This window comes from Osmerus eperlanus, chromosome 4 (genome assembly GCF_963692335.1).
Source record: "Osmerus eperlanus chromosome 4, fOsmEpe2.1, whole genome shotgun sequence".
NCBI classification, from domain to species: domain Eukaryota; kingdom Metazoa; phylum Chordata; class Actinopteri; order Osmeriformes; family Osmeridae; genus Osmerus; species Osmerus eperlanus.
In genome coordinates this window covers 16,028,759-16,047,675 of record NC_085021.1, presented here as the reverse complement: position 1 = coordinate 16,047,675, position 18,917 = coordinate 16,028,759, and the positions used below count along the sequence as shown (strand labels likewise).

The 18,917-nt window shown below is 40.5% G+C and overlaps 1 protein-coding gene across 6 annotated transcripts; it reads right to left on the bottom strand.

The window, feature by feature from the left end:
* Positions 1-1,541: 1,541 nt before the first annotated feature.
* Positions 1,542-18,856, bottom strand: LOC134019019 (plasma membrane calcium-transporting ATPase 3-like). Of its 6 annotated transcripts, none has more exons than XM_062459492.1 (23): positions 18,341-18,856; positions 16,260-16,866; positions 14,815-15,012; positions 14,322-14,579; positions 13,893-14,018; positions 12,766-12,891; positions 11,943-12,011; positions 11,236-11,274; positions 10,892-11,056; positions 10,441-10,655; positions 9,989-10,231; positions 9,591-9,832; positions 9,097-9,331; positions 8,754-8,933; positions 8,381-8,468; positions 8,146-8,252; positions 7,759-7,950; positions 7,410-7,623; positions 7,093-7,304; positions 6,865-6,972; positions 6,453-6,635; positions 5,741-5,827; positions 1,542-2,861 (listed from the first exon to the last, which is right to left on the bottom strand). In XM_062459492.1, the coding sequence occupies exons 2-23, from the start codon at positions 16,477-16,479 to the stop codon at positions 2,463-2,465; spliced, it is 3,906 nt and encodes a 1,301-aa protein (XP_062315476.1). In that variant the 5' UTR covers positions 16,480-16,866; positions 18,341-18,856; the 3' UTR covers positions 1,542-2,462. The 6 variants fall into 6 exon arrangements, with proteins under 6 accessions (XP_062315476.1, XP_062315478.1, XP_062315477.1 ...); XM_062459496.1 differs by having other exon boundaries at positions 2,694-2,861; positions 5,674-5,827; XM_062459494.1 differs by lacking the exon at positions 5,741-5,827.
* Positions 18,857-18,917: the final 61 nt, after the last annotated feature.

Below are 18,917 nucleotides of genomic sequence, written 5' to 3'. Positions count from 1 at the left end.
TAGACATGACTCCCAAAGGTTGCTTGTTATTATTGAGGGCAAGAAAAAAAACACTCCTATACTCCTGAATTTGAAGAAAGTCCTGAGTGTGACATTTTAGAACATACAGTAATAGAACATAAACACTTCTCTCACACTTCTATGCTTTCTACTAGAGGCTAGTGTGCAGTGTATTTTGCAGAAATCACTATTTAAAACCAAGCATTTACTGGTTTTCAAAACAATTCCTGAAAGGAAGGTTGGAGGACAAGCAAAAATGAAAGAATACCTAAATCACCTGCTTTCACTTGTCTGGTTCCAGTTGTGCTGCTTGCTCCGGTTTGCCATTATTTGAGTTAACGAAACACGTCCAAGTTTGATATGCGCAGATAAAGAAGTCACTGTTAGCACATTGCTGTCTGAGCGAGTATCGTCAGTGAATGTCAGTCTGATTTCTTGACCCTCACAGTCTTTTACAAGTTCAAGGGGAACAAACCATGACAGAGTGACAGGTAGCATTGTGTAGTTAGTATGAGTTATTATCCCTTAATCCCTTCCTTACTTACTTCAAAATGGTGGAACAGTCTCTTTGGACCAGGTGCAAGCAGCCAGATGTCATCTAAGGCTCTGTTGTAGTAGGGTCAGGCGAGGCAAATCACTTACTCCAACGGTAGCTCAGACTGAGGAAGATTAAGGGAAACAAAGGCTTTCTGTAAAGTGCTGGAGCATGGAGACACCCCGGCACTGAAATCTTGTTTGGTGATCCCTGGACCTTCATGTGGAGCAACAATGGCTGGGATTATATTAATCTAAACATGACCCAGTGTTTGATTTTTTAAGGAATTGAAACATCCATCATTTGCAGTCCATTTGCGTTTCATGATGTTGAAAAGTGCTCCCTGAAAAATACAGCTACAGAATAGACACCTGCACAAGTTATACATCATAGAAAATATAATAAACTGTAGCATGTGCTTTGTTCAGTCTAACAAAAAAGCTGTCTGTTTATAGCTAAAGTAGCTGCTAAATAGTTTTCAAAACAATTTCAATTTGTGGTCTAAATTAATCTGTCTGAAATATTATATGGAATTTAATATGTTAGTATCCATATAAGTGTTTTAAGTTGCACTTCTGATGTGACAATTTACTAGTGAGAAAATTTGACATACATACAGAGAAACTAAATGTGTTTTAGGGACCCAGTGAATAAAACATGCAGTCACCAGGCCATTCACAGACCGTCAGTTGTCACTAATGCAGAAGCACTCAGTCTGAGTAAACACTATGAGTAAGTCTTGAGTGCCCTCTGCAGGATATATTGTGAACAGAATCAGACATCACCATGTGTGTCATGTGATATTTAACCCTTTTTGGAAATTGTGTTCTATTTCTAGTATTCTATCAGTCTAAAAACACATTTACAAAAAAACATGCAGCGGTCACTATTGACATATTGTCAAATATCAGCTGAAGATTTGACTTTTTAAGTCGACAAAGGGACCATCAATATCATTGTCTCATTAAGGCAAAATGAAGAGAATACACATGGATTAAATAAAATAATCATTTAAATAAATTACTTTAATCTTTATGCACAACTTAATTTTTCAAAAACTCTCAGGTGTTCTGCTTTGTCATGGAGGTGTCCAATTCAATGATTGAATTCAGGACATCTCTACATGACAAGAAGAGCCAGACCATGAGCAGTTCTTTTTCATTTGTACTTTTTTATAGTATATGTACTATTTCATTACCATTTGTGTTTGAAGTTATCATACGTATCAACTTCATTTGTATAGTTATATATCTTTTTCTTTTTAAAGACACAACACATGTAAACACGGAAAAGGAAAATAGGGGACATGACCAGAAGGAGTATATAAAAACAGAAAAACAAAGAGACAAATACAGCAGTTAAGCGAACAGACAAACAATACATACAAACATACATCATACATACATGGATAGATAAAGCTAAATAATGAAGCATTGTTAACTGGAATATATAAGTGTGGTAATAAATGTAGTAATTGCAGTAGTAATAACAACAGTAGTAATCGGAACAATTACATTGTTAAAAAGCAGAATGAATTAACCCCATCACATTTCCCATTGTCACTGAAATGACAAGACTTGATTCCAGTTCATTCTCGACTATATAACACCAATCACTCCTCTATTGCGTGCCTATAGACATACATTTTAAAAGTGTCTCCAGAGTCTGATAGGGTTAGTGTTGTTGGACTGTGGAGTTTGGGAGAGGGTAGCAGTGTGGTCTGAAGCAGAGAGTGCAGGCTAAAAGCAGTGGGGGGTAAGGGTTGGCTCATGAAGCAATATTTCATCCTGTCAATGCCATTTCCAGGTAATACTTTATCTTTCCATATCAAGTTGTTCCTCATTCAATCCATGTAGGTCTACATCCATGTCAATCATAGTCAATGGTGTATTATTTTACTCCTTTTAAATCCTGTTCAACATAGTAGTTATAAACATGTTTCTAAGCTGTGCAACGGGCTGATGGGACGAGGAGAGGCATCTTCTGGGGTCAGGGAGACACCATTCTGGACTGCGTTGTTGTTGCAGTTGAGGGCAACAGGGAGGCTCTGCTGGCGGTAGGGTCTAGCAGGGGCGCGATGAGAGCGGGGTGGAGGTTGGGGAGGCTGAGTGGAAGGAGGAGCTTGACGGAGAACCAGGCCAACATGGTTGCGGTTGGATCGCTCTGAGTCTTCCTCAATGTCTGTCTCGTCAATTAAGGGGATATTGTGGACCACGTCATTGATGAGAAATTCCGGGTGAACCATGAAATCATGGATGGAGTTCCTGGGTTCCGGTTTCTCAATACCGTCATAAAGGGAGCTACGGAATGCTTTCACCACTCGGATCTATGTTGAGTTAAAAACATAATGGGGAAATGACAAACACAAAAGGGAATAGGCAGGGCAGAGAAGTGAACATGTTATTAGCATTTTGAGCCATTACAAATGTAGCTAACTCTGGCTTAACTGGCGTAACTAAAGAAAAATATTGTAGAAGTTTGTAATTATCTCACGCCAAAACAACAGATTGCTTCCCGGTTAATACTGGTGTTAGCCTACCAATAATTCGTACTTAAATGGCCAACCATAACTGTTAAGTTTTCTCTTCTAAATATTAATTGTAACCCAATTAATCACTCTACTTTACTGAATTGATATTAATATGTCTGTATATGCTATGGTGTAACATCTTTATAGTTTGTGCAGTGATATTGTTGCTTTCTTAGGAGACTCTTAAAACATTATAGAAAGTAGTATAAAGATGGAAAAATATAACTTAAACACACAAAAGAAATCAGCTGTCAGTTCAATATAGGCACCAAATGAATTATTCATTGGTGTTGTGGGCCATAAAACAATAGAACAGATGAGCAACAACAAAGAAGTGTTGCATACAAAAAACGCAAACAGTACATACAAATCATTTGATATGAAAACCTTTGGATTACTGAACACTGAACGAAGGCTACATGAGAAAAGTAGGCAAAGTGAGACAAAAAGACATTGACAAAGGGTCTAAAAGACCAATTTATAACCAAAAGCATACTGAGCATGCAGAGACAGATCAAATGAGCTCAACCCCTCATTCACTGCCATGCTGTAGAAAGAAAGGATATTCAAATACAAGCAGATGAAAAGACGGTGGTAATGGTAGGATCAGTCATGCCCACAAAATGGCCAATATGGCTCAATAAATTATCTTTTTCCACAAAAGTTAGAAGTGTAAACCAGAAAAGTGTAAACCAGACTTTCGGTCTACCTGTTGTTTACCTTTAGTCAATCATTTGCATGCAGAACATGCATTAAGATCAACAGGAGAAGGTTTGCATATGCATATAACACATTGTAAGTATGATTCCTTGATTCCTTTTTGTATGCGCATGGGATCTTAGTAAGCAAATATATAATTTCTCAAGGATAGCAAACAAAGCTACAAAGGCTAAGTTTCCCAGCAACACACCAAATAAGACAAATTCTGTGAGCGATTGTAACCCTTTTGTCTGAGAAAACTCAGGACACTTCTCTTAAATATGGATAAGAAGTTACAAGACCCACTACGCTTTGGAATGGAGAGATCAGACAGTACAGAGAAAAGATTCAAAGGTAAAATATGTAAATTTGTCGTTTTTCCAAGGAGCCTGCTTGTTTCAATGTTAGATAAGTTTAGAAAAATACATTTAATTGGATTGCATGACAATAATTCTTAAATCTTGGTTGTAAACGTTCGAGTATAGTGCCCACAACTCTTTAACATAACTGTTCAAATTAGCTTTGTTCTGACTGCCACTGAGGAAGCTGGATGGAAAAACATGAATCAGTCAAGTGACTGTATTATAATTGACAGGGAGGAGGATGCTGGAAGTAAGGACAGATGTGGTTAATGACAACAATGTACAGCATACCAGTAACAGTTCAGGTTTAAATTCATTGTCTTTCTTTTTTAAACAATACTCTTTTTTAAACAATACTCAATGTGTTGCGGTAATAAACAAGTAGACCTAAATAATAACTTAAAAAGGTGTGTGAGAACATTCATTTCCACAAAATGCTACATTCAGTACATCAGATGGAAATATTTTGATTTGCTCTAGATGGGAAACTGCAAGTTGCTAAACTGACATCCAAGAAAAGGGAAAGTGTGGCTCTGATATTAGATCATATTGACTTAAGAGGGGATTGCATCAATGACTTCACTGAGATGAAATGCCACTAAGACATCCAGTTTTGTGAGAATAAAATAGAACCATAAAGAAATAGAATCCACAGCATACAGGATGGAAACTAAGTGAGGAATACAAATTGAAAACAGAGGCACATTTGAAGGATTAATGTCTTGACTCAAGTGCTGAACCTAGACAGAGAGAGGAATAAAAAGAAAGATAACACTCTAGAGGGCAAAATTATGCATTTGGTTATTTTCTAAATCAACTGTATAAATGTACTGTATCTGCGTTTAACAGTAACTATGTGTGACAATGACCTGAAGAAGATGTGATAGCAACATCTCAAATGGGCCAAAACAGTTGCAGGCGTATACTCGAAGGTTTAGAACTGTTTACAACGATGTACAGGAAAAATGATACGTATGTCATTGTCTATGAACTTCCATGTTGTGATGATTGCATAACCAACACCAGTGACGGGTATGTCCATTTGGTTTAAAATCTGTCTTCCCAGTAGGAATTAACTTTTTTATGAATACAAATTCTAATGCCTGTTTTCACAATAACCTTATTGACTGTTTTTATTGATTGTTACGTATATTATAACCTTGGATGTTTCACAATGTTGGATGTTTCCAGTTCTGAGCAGATGAACATGTTTGAAAGACTGATCACAGAATGTGTCAAGCCAAACAAAGCAGCAGGAAAAAGGAACAGATTAAGGTCATGAGGTAGTGAAAAGGCGTTAGAAAAGAACTAAAAAAGACAGGAAAGAAAGAAGGACACTAGATGAGAAAGTCAGTGGGTCAAGCACTAGAGTGTGAAACGCACAAACATACAGGCACACACACCCACACTCTATCTTTATGATGCTTCAATGCATTTCGGGTCAGGCAAATGTGCAACTGTACATGTACATTTTCACACATGCTCATTTTCAGGACAGTGCGTGGATGGCTTTTATTATGTTCCGTTAATGGATGGCAGAAACTCACTCCCAGGCGCACCAGTTGAATTGGCAGTGGAGAGAACTACGTGAGTGGGAGTAGAAATATTGGTTACGTCATGGAGTTGGCTGAGAACTGACGAACGGCGGCGTGCAGCACCCTGAAAGGAACCACTTCTCTTGAAGGTACTCACTACCTCCATCTGTTGGAGATAGAGAGAAGGACATTACAGGGAGGACAAGACAAAGGCGAAGTATACAAACTGAGACGATTAAGGGTTCTGTAGGACACATAAAAGGGGCTATAACATGAAAATGAAGATGGTAAGGGCTTCAAAATTCTCTGGTATTTACAGTCCCATTTTCTTCAGGATCAATGGATTTATATTCATTTTTTATTGTCATATTGTGCTTTTTAGGAGGAAATGAAGGCAGATTGTTGTACTTTGTCTAAAGTTCAATCACTTCTTGCTTGGTTCAAAGGTGTGAAGAGATACCAAACATGGATGGGAACCAGACCTGTGATCGGTAAATGAATCTGAGATCATACTGAAAAGATGAGAAATAGAGTTTAGGAGAAATTAATTTATGATGTTTATGTGTAACACTGAAGGGAATCTAAATTACACAGTTAAATTGTACCCGATGTTATAGCAGATGAAGTATACGTTATATAAAAGAAAGCTAAAAGTCTTATAATGAGTGAAACCCAATGAATGATGAACTACATGATACAGTATAGTATAACATCAGACTAAAATGAATGGGATTACTGCTAATTCTATATATTTCAGACAGCAGAGAGTGGTTGAGCCCAAACTACTGTACCTGAGTCTGGATGCGGTTCAACCCTCTGAACCACAAGATCTGCCCTCGACGCAGTTCACGCTCTGCATGGTCAATCTCATCTTCATCCTCCGGATTGTCCTCATCAATGACTTCATCCTCGTCTGACCCGTGACCTGCCTCCTTCAAACACTTGAGGTGACTGGTGGGTACTGTAGTGATGACCTGCAGCGACAAAGTCAGGTTTGCTATGGGTGGCTGTTTCTCTGAATATCTGACCTACTCAATGATTACTCAATGTGCCATTTATAGAATTGTTTATGAACTATTGAATGTTGTAGTATAATGAATTATTATTGAACTTAGTTGTGTATATGGTGCCGTGCACAGTAAAAATGAGAAAAGACTAATAAAAGCCTAGAGTGAAAGTGAAGGTGTAATTCTAGGGTAGTACCTGTCCCCACAGCAACTCTCCCAATCCCACAAACAGACACCAGAGCCACTGTTCCAAGTTGAGCGGTGCACAGCTGAAAGGCTTCCCTCCGAACTGCACTATAACAAACTGAAAAGAACAGACACAAGGTTGATATGTTTCATTATACTGCATCACCTCGCTATCTAACCTATCATTTGAATCTTTCAGGGAATGAAAAAGGTAATGTAACAGTCCAAAGATTTTCACCTGCATTGCAAAAGTTCCAAGAACAATACTGCAGAAGATGGGGTTAGAAAAGATGCCGTCAAAAACATTCCTCTCTCCGTGGATTTTTCGGGCATTGATCTCGTTGAATAGTTGCATTAGCACAAAGGTGTTGAAGATAATGGTGTAGTGCTCAGAGGGGGGAGAGTGCAGAGGGGCATTGCGGCCACTGTCAATGTTGAAGATCTTTTCCCCTAAAATATGTAGAATGAGTACAAAAAACAGTCAAACAAGGGTTCTTAGTTCCATGCCCTTTCAATTTCATCTCCACGTTTTCCCCATCCCTAGCCAGCACATACCTGCGAACAGCAGGGTGAAGATGATGATGAGCTGATAGACTCCATGGCCCAGAATGTTCTTCATCATGGTGAGGGAAATGAGGGGGTTGTTGCGACCGTAGGGCTTCCTCAGGAGCAGGGCTTCAGTAGGGGGCTCGGTTGCCAGGGCTAGGGAGGCGAAGGTGTCCATGATCAGATTTACCCACAGCATCTGCACCGCCTTGAGAGGAGAGTCCTGGGGAGAGGGGTAGGGAGAAAAAGGTGCAGTGAATGAACAAAGACATCATCAAGAGTAAGCTAGAGAAACCCTTTTGTAGTGACAATACCTAGTACATATAACTCTTCTTGAATTGAGTTAGATCATGAGTACCTGTGTGATGCAGGCCCCCGTGAAGGCCACAGTGACAGCCACCACGTTGACGGTCAGCTGGAACTGTAGGAACTTGGAGATGCTGTCATAGACATTCCTCCCCCACATGACTGCCTTGACAATGCTTGAGAAGTTATCATCCGTCAAGATGATGTCAGAGGCTTCCTTTGCTACATCAGTACCAGCGATACCCTGCACAGAGAAAGAAAGAGTTACACACTTGACTTGTCAGACTAATTAGAGCAAGCATTATTGTAAGGCAGTAACATATGTGGATCTTTTTCTGTTCTTACATATTTACCTTTTTAGTAAAATTGTACCAGTATAGCAATATCTGACATTACTTTCCAAGGGATCATCATCTTCATCATCATCACCATCTCTTACCATGGCAAAGCCAACATCAGCCTTCTTGAGGGCGGGTCCGTCATTTGTCCCATCTCCTGTCACAGCCACAACCTGCCGCTTCTCCAGTACAGTGCTGTCAATTATTCCTGCATGAACAGATGGCTGGGCTCTTATTCGGAATGATTCACTGTGTTTAGCAACAATACAGTATGCATGTTTGCAAAGTTGCATCAAAATTAGATAATGAAGGCCTGGTTCTACACTCTGGGCCCACCTTTGACCAGAGTATGTTTGTCTGTTGGGGAAGACCGAGCCAAAACTCGCAGCTTGGGCCAAACCTTGTCCATGCGTTCTTGCTCAACCTGGAAGAAATAGAGTGGAGATGTAGTGTATAAGGCAAGTGGATAAGGAAAACGCATAGGATCAGCACTAATATTTTCAAATGCATGAGTCAACAATATGATTGTCATAGTTAATATTATGTTCATAGTAAAAATGATTAAAAGCAGACTATTTGAAAACCTTAACACACACAGTCTTATTTACTGAAATAAGGTTAAAAATAAATAATTTTTGGTTCCAGGCAGGAGCCTGGAAGAAGCATTTTGCACAACCTGAAGGTGTGACAGAAAAGACTGAGAAAGTACCTCTCCTTTTTCATTTCTGATTAGTCTATTGAAGTCCTTCCCATCAATACACAGGAAGTCATCCCCCGGCTGGATAATGCCACACTTGGCAGCAATCGCACGAGCCGTGCTAATGTTGTCACCTGTCACCATGCGCACAGTGATACCTGCACGCTGGCATTTCTTGATGGCATCTGGGACCTGGTTGGAAAAGACATCTTGTCACAATTTTGTTTTATGCTAATTTCAAGTTGCCAATGGCTTCATTGTCGACCCTACTTCAGTGGAGATGTAGAATAAACAAAACTATGGTGAGCTGCACCAAACTCTCCTGGCCTCTCATTTGATCTGTGTTGGTACCTACCTCTGGGCGGACAGGGTCCTCGATGCCTACTACTGTGATGCAGACCAGGTCAGTCAAGATGTCAGCCTCGTTCTCCCAGTCAGGTTGAGGACTGGCAGGTAAATCCCGGTAGGCCACACAGATGGTCCTCAGGCCATCACAAGCCATGGGCTCAATCACCTTCTTCACCATCTCATCCCTGTCCCGTGGACGGAAATTCCGCTTCTCCCCCCCTGCCGCCAGGATGGACGTGCACCTGACAGACAGAAATCAAATGGGTAATGGTGAAGGTAATGGAAGTTATGCCACATTCAGTATGAAATCAGTTAATCAATCCTGAAGCCACAAATCAAATCGAGCTTTCTAGCACATTTCACAAGAAAAGATATGCACAATAAAAGACAATCAAATGCAACCAAAATCGGACTCACTTGCTTCGATAACACAACACCGAGTAGCAAATACATCGAGTGGCTCAATTCGTATAAGGGTGGGGGTTTGTACTCAAGACTCACTTTTTGAGTAGGATCTCGGAGGCCCCTTTGCTGTAGAGGCGGAAGGACCCGTCAGGAAGCTGAACCACGGTGCTCATGGACTTGCGCACAGAGTTAAAGGTGTAGACCTTGTAGAGTTTCTCCTCAGGGATCTGCTCCCTCACTGGAGCGTAGTCTCTCTTCAAGTCCAGAACAAAACCCAGCAACGCACACTCCGTCTTGTTGCCCACTTGCTTGGGCAGGCCGCCCTCTTTATCTGGAGGCTAGAAGGACACATGCTAAAAATCCTAGTTTGCAAAAGCAAAACAGACTACTGTGCATAGACACAGGCAAATTACATTACGAGGTAATAGAAAGGGTGTGGATACTGCTGCCATATCAAATAATTTGATTGGGTTCATAGCTAATCAATGTCTCACCATAATCTTAGAGGTGTAGGCGCTATTGACAGCAATCGAGCTAACCAGCATCTCCAGCACCATTGGATTGAGCTGTTCAGGATCTGGGACCTTGTTGAAGTGTTGGTCACAAGTATAAGCCTGCACCACAGTCATTCGGTTGGTGGTCAGGGTGCCAGTCTTATCAGAGCAGATGGCCGTGGCATTGCCCATGGTCTCACATGCATCCAGGTGACGCACCAGGTTGTTATCCTTCATCATTTTCTAATGACAGGCAGAAACACAGAGAGAGAGGCACATGTATAGTCTTACATTTTAGGCGTAAACAAAACACAGGTTTATGAATAAATTGAGTTTAGGTGTTTCTGTGTGCTTGTTTCAGTTGCAGGATGGCGGGCAGGGGGAGGAGCTGAAATATACGTACTGATACACACACACACACATCAAGTTTTGACTCAGTTTTGTGTCCTCACCTTTACAGAGTAGGCAAGGGATATAGTGACAGCCAGTGGTAGCCCCTCGGGCACAGCTACTACCAGCACTGTGACACCGATGATGAAGAACTTGACAAAGTACTGGACGTAAACAGGCGTGCATTCAGGGAGCCATTCCCTGCCCTGTACCACGAATGTCTCAATCACAAAGTACACCACTAAAATGATAACTGTGATGGCTGACATGACCAGGCCTAAGGGAGAGAAGACAAATAGAAAGCTTTAATTAAAAAATATATAACTTTTCCTAAATGTGGCTACTGTATGCTTAGAGCAAGGAATGTTTTAAACATGGTCTACATCAGGTCATTTTTGAAGTCAGCAAACTTTTGGAATACATTTTACAAAGTAAATACTTAGTCAGCACATGAAAGTGAATAAGTCAGCGAGGAGAAAAGGGATGATGGCCGTTGAATTAAGTCTGCCTCACCTGCCTTCCCGATTTGCACTGCCAGTTTAGTGAGTTTGCCCTGAAGGACAGATTTCTCTTTTTTGGGAACATTGGTCTTCTTCTTCTCTTTCTCCTCAACCTCCCCACCTTCTGCACTCTTCAGGGGCTGCATCTCCATGGCAACAGCCTCATCCTGTTTCTTGGCTAGGGTCCGGGGTGCCACAAAGTTGGGAAGTGATTAGGTCACCATAAAAGCAAAAAATCGGACAGAAAATGCTGTTACTGTATACACACCTTACCCAGGTTTGGATCATTGGTAGAGCATATTTTATAAATATGATGCAAACAATATTTAGTGGTAAATGAAAATACTGGTCTCTTACCTTTGTTTTGATTGTTTTCCAATGTACCATCTTGCTTGCCTGTGTGAGAGATAGGTGAATGCATTGATTTAGATCACAGTGAATGTGACAAACAGGGTTAAGAAAAAGTCACTCACTGTAGGGGCAGAAATGAAATTGCACTTAAATTAGTAAATCCATGTTGAAAGAATGTTGAATACACTGATGTTTACATTAGCCCCTGTTCATGATTAGATTGAATTCAACAGGGATGACTTAACGTAGAGTTGAATATGGCAAAGGAAGTTAACAGAACATTAAACTCTGGAAGTAAAAAATTAAAATTAAAAGACAAAATGAAAGTGACAGATTAGAATGAGAATGATATTTCCGTCAGTATAATTATCTCACTGTAATGTCAAAACATTCCTGTCTCAGTAGAGACGCAAGGACAATGTTGTCTTTTTGCATCTGGTTTTTATCAAATATTTACAGTTTAATGTGGTCAAACTAAATAGGTAATTGTAACTACTCCCATACTAAAAGGATAAAAATAAATAGAAATACAGCCAAAACAAAACAACTATTGGATTAAATAGTTACTATATTTACTATATAAACCGTAAATACCAGTTAAAAATCAAACTGTAAAACAAAATGTAACCCACTTGTGTAAAGGCCTCACAGTATCCAGTAGTAAGGGTGTGGCCCTTCAGTAAACCTATCTCACTAGTAGGACAGACACCTACCATTTGTGATGTGGATCTGTTTTGCTTCGACTGCAGGGGGTTGCTGCATAGCTGAGCTACTATTGCCCTCTGACAGGGAGGTAGTGTGGGAGTTTCAGATGGGACAAGGACAATAAGAGATTTTTAAAATTAAGGTATAAAAACAATTAAAACATTTTAAACGGATGGTAAACAGAAAACAATTAAACAATAGAATGGATACAAATGAATGAATGAACAGCAGTAAATAATACATATGTTTTTATAACTGATGCTAGTATCCTTACTGAAGCTTCCCTAAAACCCAAAGCATCCTCTTCTGTGTAACCTCAGCTCCATCTTGCTCTCCCTTTCCATTCAATTATTGATTGTTCTGCAGACTGCAATGCTTTTACTGGATAGAATTATTAAACAGCTACCACTCTCCTCACATCAAGAAGATAGCGAGACAGGGTAGAGGGTGAGGAGGACTATGCAGTAGGTATTTGTACCCCACCCCCCCTTTTTCTCTTTCTTTAATTCTCCCACGTTCTGCTCTTTCTCTCCCTTCTGATTATTTTACCATGTCATCCTACATGCACACTGTAAAGCTTAAAATCACTCTATTCTTCACATCTTGAATGACTCAATGCTACAATTTCTATTCATAACACCTATTTTGACTGCCAATACGCAATCATTGTAGTCTGTAAATGTACACTTTGAAAAAGAAATGGCAATATCATGGAATTTTAATGCCTATCAATATTCAAAAAGATCCAAAAAGATGCATGTACATTTGAGGACCAGCAGTGATGACAGTGAACATCTAGAAAGAGTGTGCTTCAGTGTAATTCTGTCTTACCTTTCTTGTCTTTCTTCTCCTCCTCCTCCTCTCCAGCCCCCAGAAGAGTGAAGATGATTCCAGTTTGAGAGTTAACTCCAACAGCAGTGACTAGCATCTTCCCTGAGCCTTCCATCACATGTGTTCCTGAGCGCACGCACACACACACACACACGTCCATGCACATAAACATACACACACAAACAAACAAACACACACAGCATCATGGTGTAGACTTTTGTTATAGGCAGGGTACTGTCTCCTAACTTTGATAGAGCAGCAAATACAAAGATCACCATCCTTTTCTCACTTCCTTTCCTTTTTTCTCCTCTGAGCAGTGATCTAATTACTTCTGTACAAAAGAGCTCCATTATGTTCCCATTAATTAGACTACAGCATCACACAGAAGCAGCATTGGCTGATGACACTATTCACAGAGCTCTCTGCTGGAGTAACTATGGTATAATTGCCCTCTGTAACTACCAGTACATCAAGGAATGGCAAGTATACAGTTCAATCTCTCTGCAATGGCTTTTCACATGTATCCTGTGTGGCTGCTCAAAACTAAAGCATTGACACAATATATACAGACACTTTAGATAAAAAACTGCTGCTAGTCATATCCTGTTGTATTGTAAACTATATCGCTTCTAAGTCATGTCACCACAGACAAATAGATTCCAGATGTGAACCTAGTAAGAAGTCAGTGAAGGAGCCAGTGAACCTGTCACAAGCAGCCCTGGCCAGGGGATCATTATTGAGAGAAGGATGAGCTCAGGTCCCATGTGGATCTAATGGCTGTGTGACCCTGTGCTTCAGGAAGCTGCCTAGAGGCTACAATCCCATTACCCCTGTCAGACGCACTCCCTTACCGAGACAGGCAATGAGATTTCCCTTCTCTGTCCCTCAGCACAACCGGCAAACAGACACACCAGACATGGCATTTAATCAGGCAGCCCATCAGTCACACGCATATGTCATCACATGTATGTGGAGTTAAAGTATACTCAAACTGATAGGTACATACACATTAATGAATGGATTAAGCTTGTTCAAATACATGTATATTGTCAGAAGGCACCAATCAAACATTCTAGCACCATCTTAGATTCCAACTGTTACCTGATTACTGTATCCAAACAACTTACCAGACAACAACATGGGGTCTTTGTCCACAGACTTGCGTACGTGGTCAGACTCTCCAGTCAGCGAGCTCTCATCGATTTGCAGGTCATTGCCCTGTATCAGTATCCCATCTGCAGGCAGCAGGTCGCCTGGGGGGCAACAAGAGAAGGATCACACAAGGATGAGGAACAGATGCAATGTGGGGTTGGGGGGAGGAGAGGGCTTCCTCATCAAAGTCTACTGGTAAATCTGTCGTTTTTGAAAATGGAGTTAGAAAAAAGACTTGAATTTAGTTTAATTATGTATGCCATTAGTTGAAGATAGAAGCTTTTATCAATGCCCACATGACCTTGTACAGCGCATTCCACTACAGTACAGTCTGTGTGATACATGATACACTTAGTTCCAAGGCACTCCAAACACTCTACCACCATTCAGGATTGTGGTCTCACCATACTTGACTTGGGCTACATCCCCAACCACCATGTCTGCCACAGGGATCTGGATCACAGTGCCATTCCGCACAACAGCAAAGCGCTGCTCTTGCTCAATACGGCTCTGCAGCCCCCGGAACTGCTTCTCCTTGCTCCAGTCGTTAAAAGCTGTCACCAACACCACGCAGATTACAGACAACAAGATGGCTGCCCCCTCAATCCAGCCTGCCTCCGCCTCACCCTCGTCTTCTGCTCCGGATGCCACATTTCCACACGCTGCCGAGGAAGTTGAAAGGAGATAGAATCAGGACATCGATTTTAGGCCATTCATCTAATACTCCATCCCATGTGTTACAACCTATTAATTCAATATCAGCCCAAGTTCTCCTTTATACATTCCCTTCTTTGGCACCAACAGTGCGGATTGAGAGTGTTTGTAAACCTGAGCAGAACTCTAAAGAACCTGTTGCCTGGAGTGTGGCTCGCTGGGTTAGCTCATGGTTAGACTTACATTCACTTTCTTCTCCAGGAGGTTGGTAAAAGGAGAGACCCAGAGAGATGATAGCAGCGATCTCCAGAATGATGAGGGTGACATCCTGAAGGGCCTCCCACACCAGCTGTAGAAAGGTCTTTGGCTTTTTAGGAGGGATGAAATTTTGTCCAAACACTTGCATGCGTTTCTCTAGGTCAGCTGGGTTGTCAGACAAGCCTAAGAGAAGAAAACCAAGCAAACGTATTAAAGCTTATTGAGAAGGTTTTTCATCTACAGTATCCTGGTGATAGTAGTGTAATGCATCTTAACATAACTACAATAATCACAGGCAGGCAGTACTGTATCATCAGATTCATTTAGATGCATGTTTCTGTCAACGTTGATGAGTCACATGACTGACATGCTAATGCTAAAGTGCTGACACGGGTTATTTCACCTCTTGGTGAAATTAGATGGATGGGGTGGAAGAGCACAGATGGCTAAGTCAGTGTGTGTCTGCTGCACTGTGGGGTGTGTGCTCTGGCACACACACTCAGGCAGACTGTCACACACTCTTCATGTCGTCCCCTGCCAAACGTCACCTGCTGCTACTGGCAACCTTGTCATCATTTCTGTACTGTCTCTTTTAACCCAATAACATCTGATGGGTTGGTCTCTCTTGTATCAACCTTGACCAAGTTCACAAATATGTGTGAAACAGTGAAACAATTACATTTTAGACCAGGCACAATTACTAAAGCCAAATAAATTATGTCAGTTAATTATTCACCTCAGAAGTCACCCTTTACCCATTCAGGTAATATTGTCAGTTGCCATGGTAATCATATGTTCATGAACATATGGCTTTTTAACGGAAAACAGCTTACACTGAAACGCAAGAGTGTACTGTATTCCACAATCATTATAGCACAATAATTCTAGAGAATTAGATTATGTTAAATAAAAAATATTTGAAATCAAAGACATATTTAAGACATTTACTTGAAATGTGTAAGTGTGCAGGAGTTACAAATGTAAAATGTTATACAAATGGACAAATCCCCATTTCTTCTCAAGCCTGCTTGATATGTGCTGCAGTATGATGAATGAGAGGAGGTGTCTATATCTCTGCCTCACACCCACCAGATTGCTTTTGTAGCTTAGCAACTTAAAATGAAAGAATGTTTGGGCAGACAGAGTTTGTTATAAAGCTACAGAGAGAATGTATGGCAGATGATGACAGCAAAAAATTGAACATCTCACTCCATATAAACCTGCGCACCATCTCAGACTATGACAAACCTGACAGCAGCAGTGGCATTAGGTGTTAAGTTCGCACTGAATTAAATACAGTAATTATATCTTCCTGCCACTTAGGACCCTTGGCACATAGGCAGGATAGAAATATCAAGACTGTAAGAATTGGTGATGTAAGGTTCAATTAGGTGATGACGTAAAAGCAGACAAGACAAAATAAGACTTACCGTCGGCCGGAGAAGTCTTTAGTCTCTGACAGAGGCTCTCTGTGTCTGTGTAGTTCTCCTGGATCTTCTGAATGGCCTCTGCACCCCTTAGCTCCATGAGTGTCCGCAGATCCTCCAGGGTGGCCCCAAAGTCTCCTGCGTGGTTGACCTCCATTCCACCTACACTACCTTGTTGCTTTTTGGGGTGGAACTCTACAGAACTGTTGGCTAAGTCCCCCATGGCTATTAGGTGATAGAAGTGTGAACTCTCTTTAAAACTATTTAAAGCTAGGATCTTCTGATGTACCTGTGTCAGTGTAGGGCAGGTAGAAAGTGACTATGTGGTTTCTGGATTAGTGTTCCCCCATGTCACTCCCTCTTCTACTCCTTCTAGGATTCCCCATACCAAGGCATGTGTCAGCAAGCATATGTTAATGTTTAGGGGAGGATTTGTTAGATGTTTATTGCATCAGCTATATTGACCTGATGTGTTTTTATTCCTTTTATCTTTGAATCCTGATATATTATCAAGCCAAATGACTAGGGGGAAACCTATCAATGCAAATAAATGGAGACAATTTGGCTTGTTTTGATGTGTGGAACCAGAGGCTTCTACAGCTGGAATAATCTAAAAATTGGGAATGAGAGAATTTTGAAACACTGATGAGAAATATAAAATTAAAAAGAAAATAAGAGGGTGGTTCTGGAGAAAATTGTGTCCTGACATAGACTACACCAAAGTAACAGTGCAAGTTCCTAATATGCAATTGGAAAACAATTTAGATACAGTCAAATGTATAAAATGAATCTCCTATTTAACACATGGTTAAAAATCACATTGAATACGTGCTTATTAAATTGTATTTACTTGACGTGCACTAATAAGATCCCTCTAAACATCGTGGCCCTCAAAAGCCAACTGTACAGGCTTGGACACCATAATGGACATTTCAGCTTAGTAACCTACCGCTTTCTAACCATGCACAAATCCTGTGGTGATGCTTACATGGAATAGCCAATCCGATCCCAGAATAGGTTTTACCAAGTCAACACGCAACAGCCATGATGCTCTGCGATCAGACATACGGCTGTGGGATACTGTCATCTCAGTGATGCGAGAATTTCTCCATCATGCCACGAAACATAATTACGATTCTCATATTTACACTTATAGTAATTTGCATGCGAAAACCACGTTAAATATAGGCTAGTAACCTAATAATATAGTAAAATAACATATTTAATTGTATCATTCTCAGAAAAGCCAAAACTGTGATGGTGCCCTTTACTTGTAACCTTCAGATATCAGTTGTTAACCTTGGTGTGCTTGAAATCTGAGTGTAAACGATGACTGTATTGCCAGATAAGAGACATATCAACACATTATTTGTTGTTAATAACTACTTGATTATAACTGTGAAGGGAATAATATGATTTAATGCAGATGAATAACATTATGAATTATTTGTACGAGCAGGCTAACACACCAACTAAGATAAAAAGAAATGTATTTGTGATAAAAGGTCATAAAATGTTGGACACGCAAATTGAATATGAAGGCTGGCCTACAAGGTTATCACCGAAGACACCGGTTCGCAGAACACATCTCCATGCTCTGATCTGATTCATTCATTTAAGACATTTAGATTACTTTTGCTTACCTCACTCCGAATAACAAACCTGATCTGACATTTTTTCCTTACATGACATGCCAATGTCTTAACCAATTCTAATCATGACCCATTCCGATTGCAAACCACACCATAAACGTAGGCTATTGACACAAGGTGATGATTACTATCTTAGTCAATGTAGCCTATAATAAAATGATAGCAGCATTTTACATCGTTATGCGATTCATGTCACAATATCTTGCATTGTCAACTGCATTGAGGCATAATGTAGTTATCTGTGCAGTAACCAACCCTATTATTTTTCCAAGGAAGGAGCGATTGCCTAATAATAGTATTAATAATAATAATCACGTATTCTGAAAATAATCGCCCTATTATGGAATCACGCAAATACAATGACAGACACGAAGAGTCAATATAATCGTTTCCCATTATCATGAGGATGTAATCGGTTGTAATAATACTCACCCGGCCATATCCAAGGACGTTGGGGAGTTTTAACAAAACTGAATTCCAGTAGGCTATGGTTCGCTCTATTTTAAATTCAAATTCAAGAGGAAAAAACGTGCATGATGTGAAGCCTATCGACGTGATGTCCCATCTGTTGTTTCTAGACAGGAGATAAAAAAGATGTGGAACAGACGGCTGTATGGAATTCCTCTAATGCGGAAGAAAATGAAATGATGCTGGTTAGATATTTGCGTGTTTGCATAGCCTAAATTACTTTTTATGGACCGCCGGTATTTCTTAGGCTATTAGAAAGCCTGTTGATGAATTTGTCATGGTTGCGCTAATTTTACAGTGTTACAGATGAAACGGACACGTTCCAAAAGATGAGGTAAAGAATTAGTCTACATGTTGAAAAGATGCTCCGTTTACCGCACTCGGTGATGGCACCGTTAAAATGGTCTGTTCTATGCGACGGATGTGAGGGGGAGGGGTGGAGGATGGAGGATGGATGCTGCTACTGCCGAGCTTGACGATCTGGTAGCCATCCCTCCCTGTACAACCCCTCCTCTATCTTAGGACTACAATGAAAATATAT

Bases quoted from the DNA above. Each gene is read 5' to 3' on its own strand.
- LOC134019019 (XM_062459492.1), bottom strand. From the start codon at position 16,479: ATGGGGGACTTAGCCAACAGTTCTGTAGAGTTCCACCCCAAAAAGCAA. The intron at 7,305-7,409 runs GTATGTGCTGGC...TACATATTTTAG, and splicing joins CTTCACCCTGCTGTTCGCAG to GGGAAAAGATCTTCAACATT. The intron at 5,828-6,452 runs GTACAGTAGTTT...TATCTCCAACAG, and splicing joins TGAACCGCATCCAGACTCAG to ATGGAGGTAGTGAGTACCTT.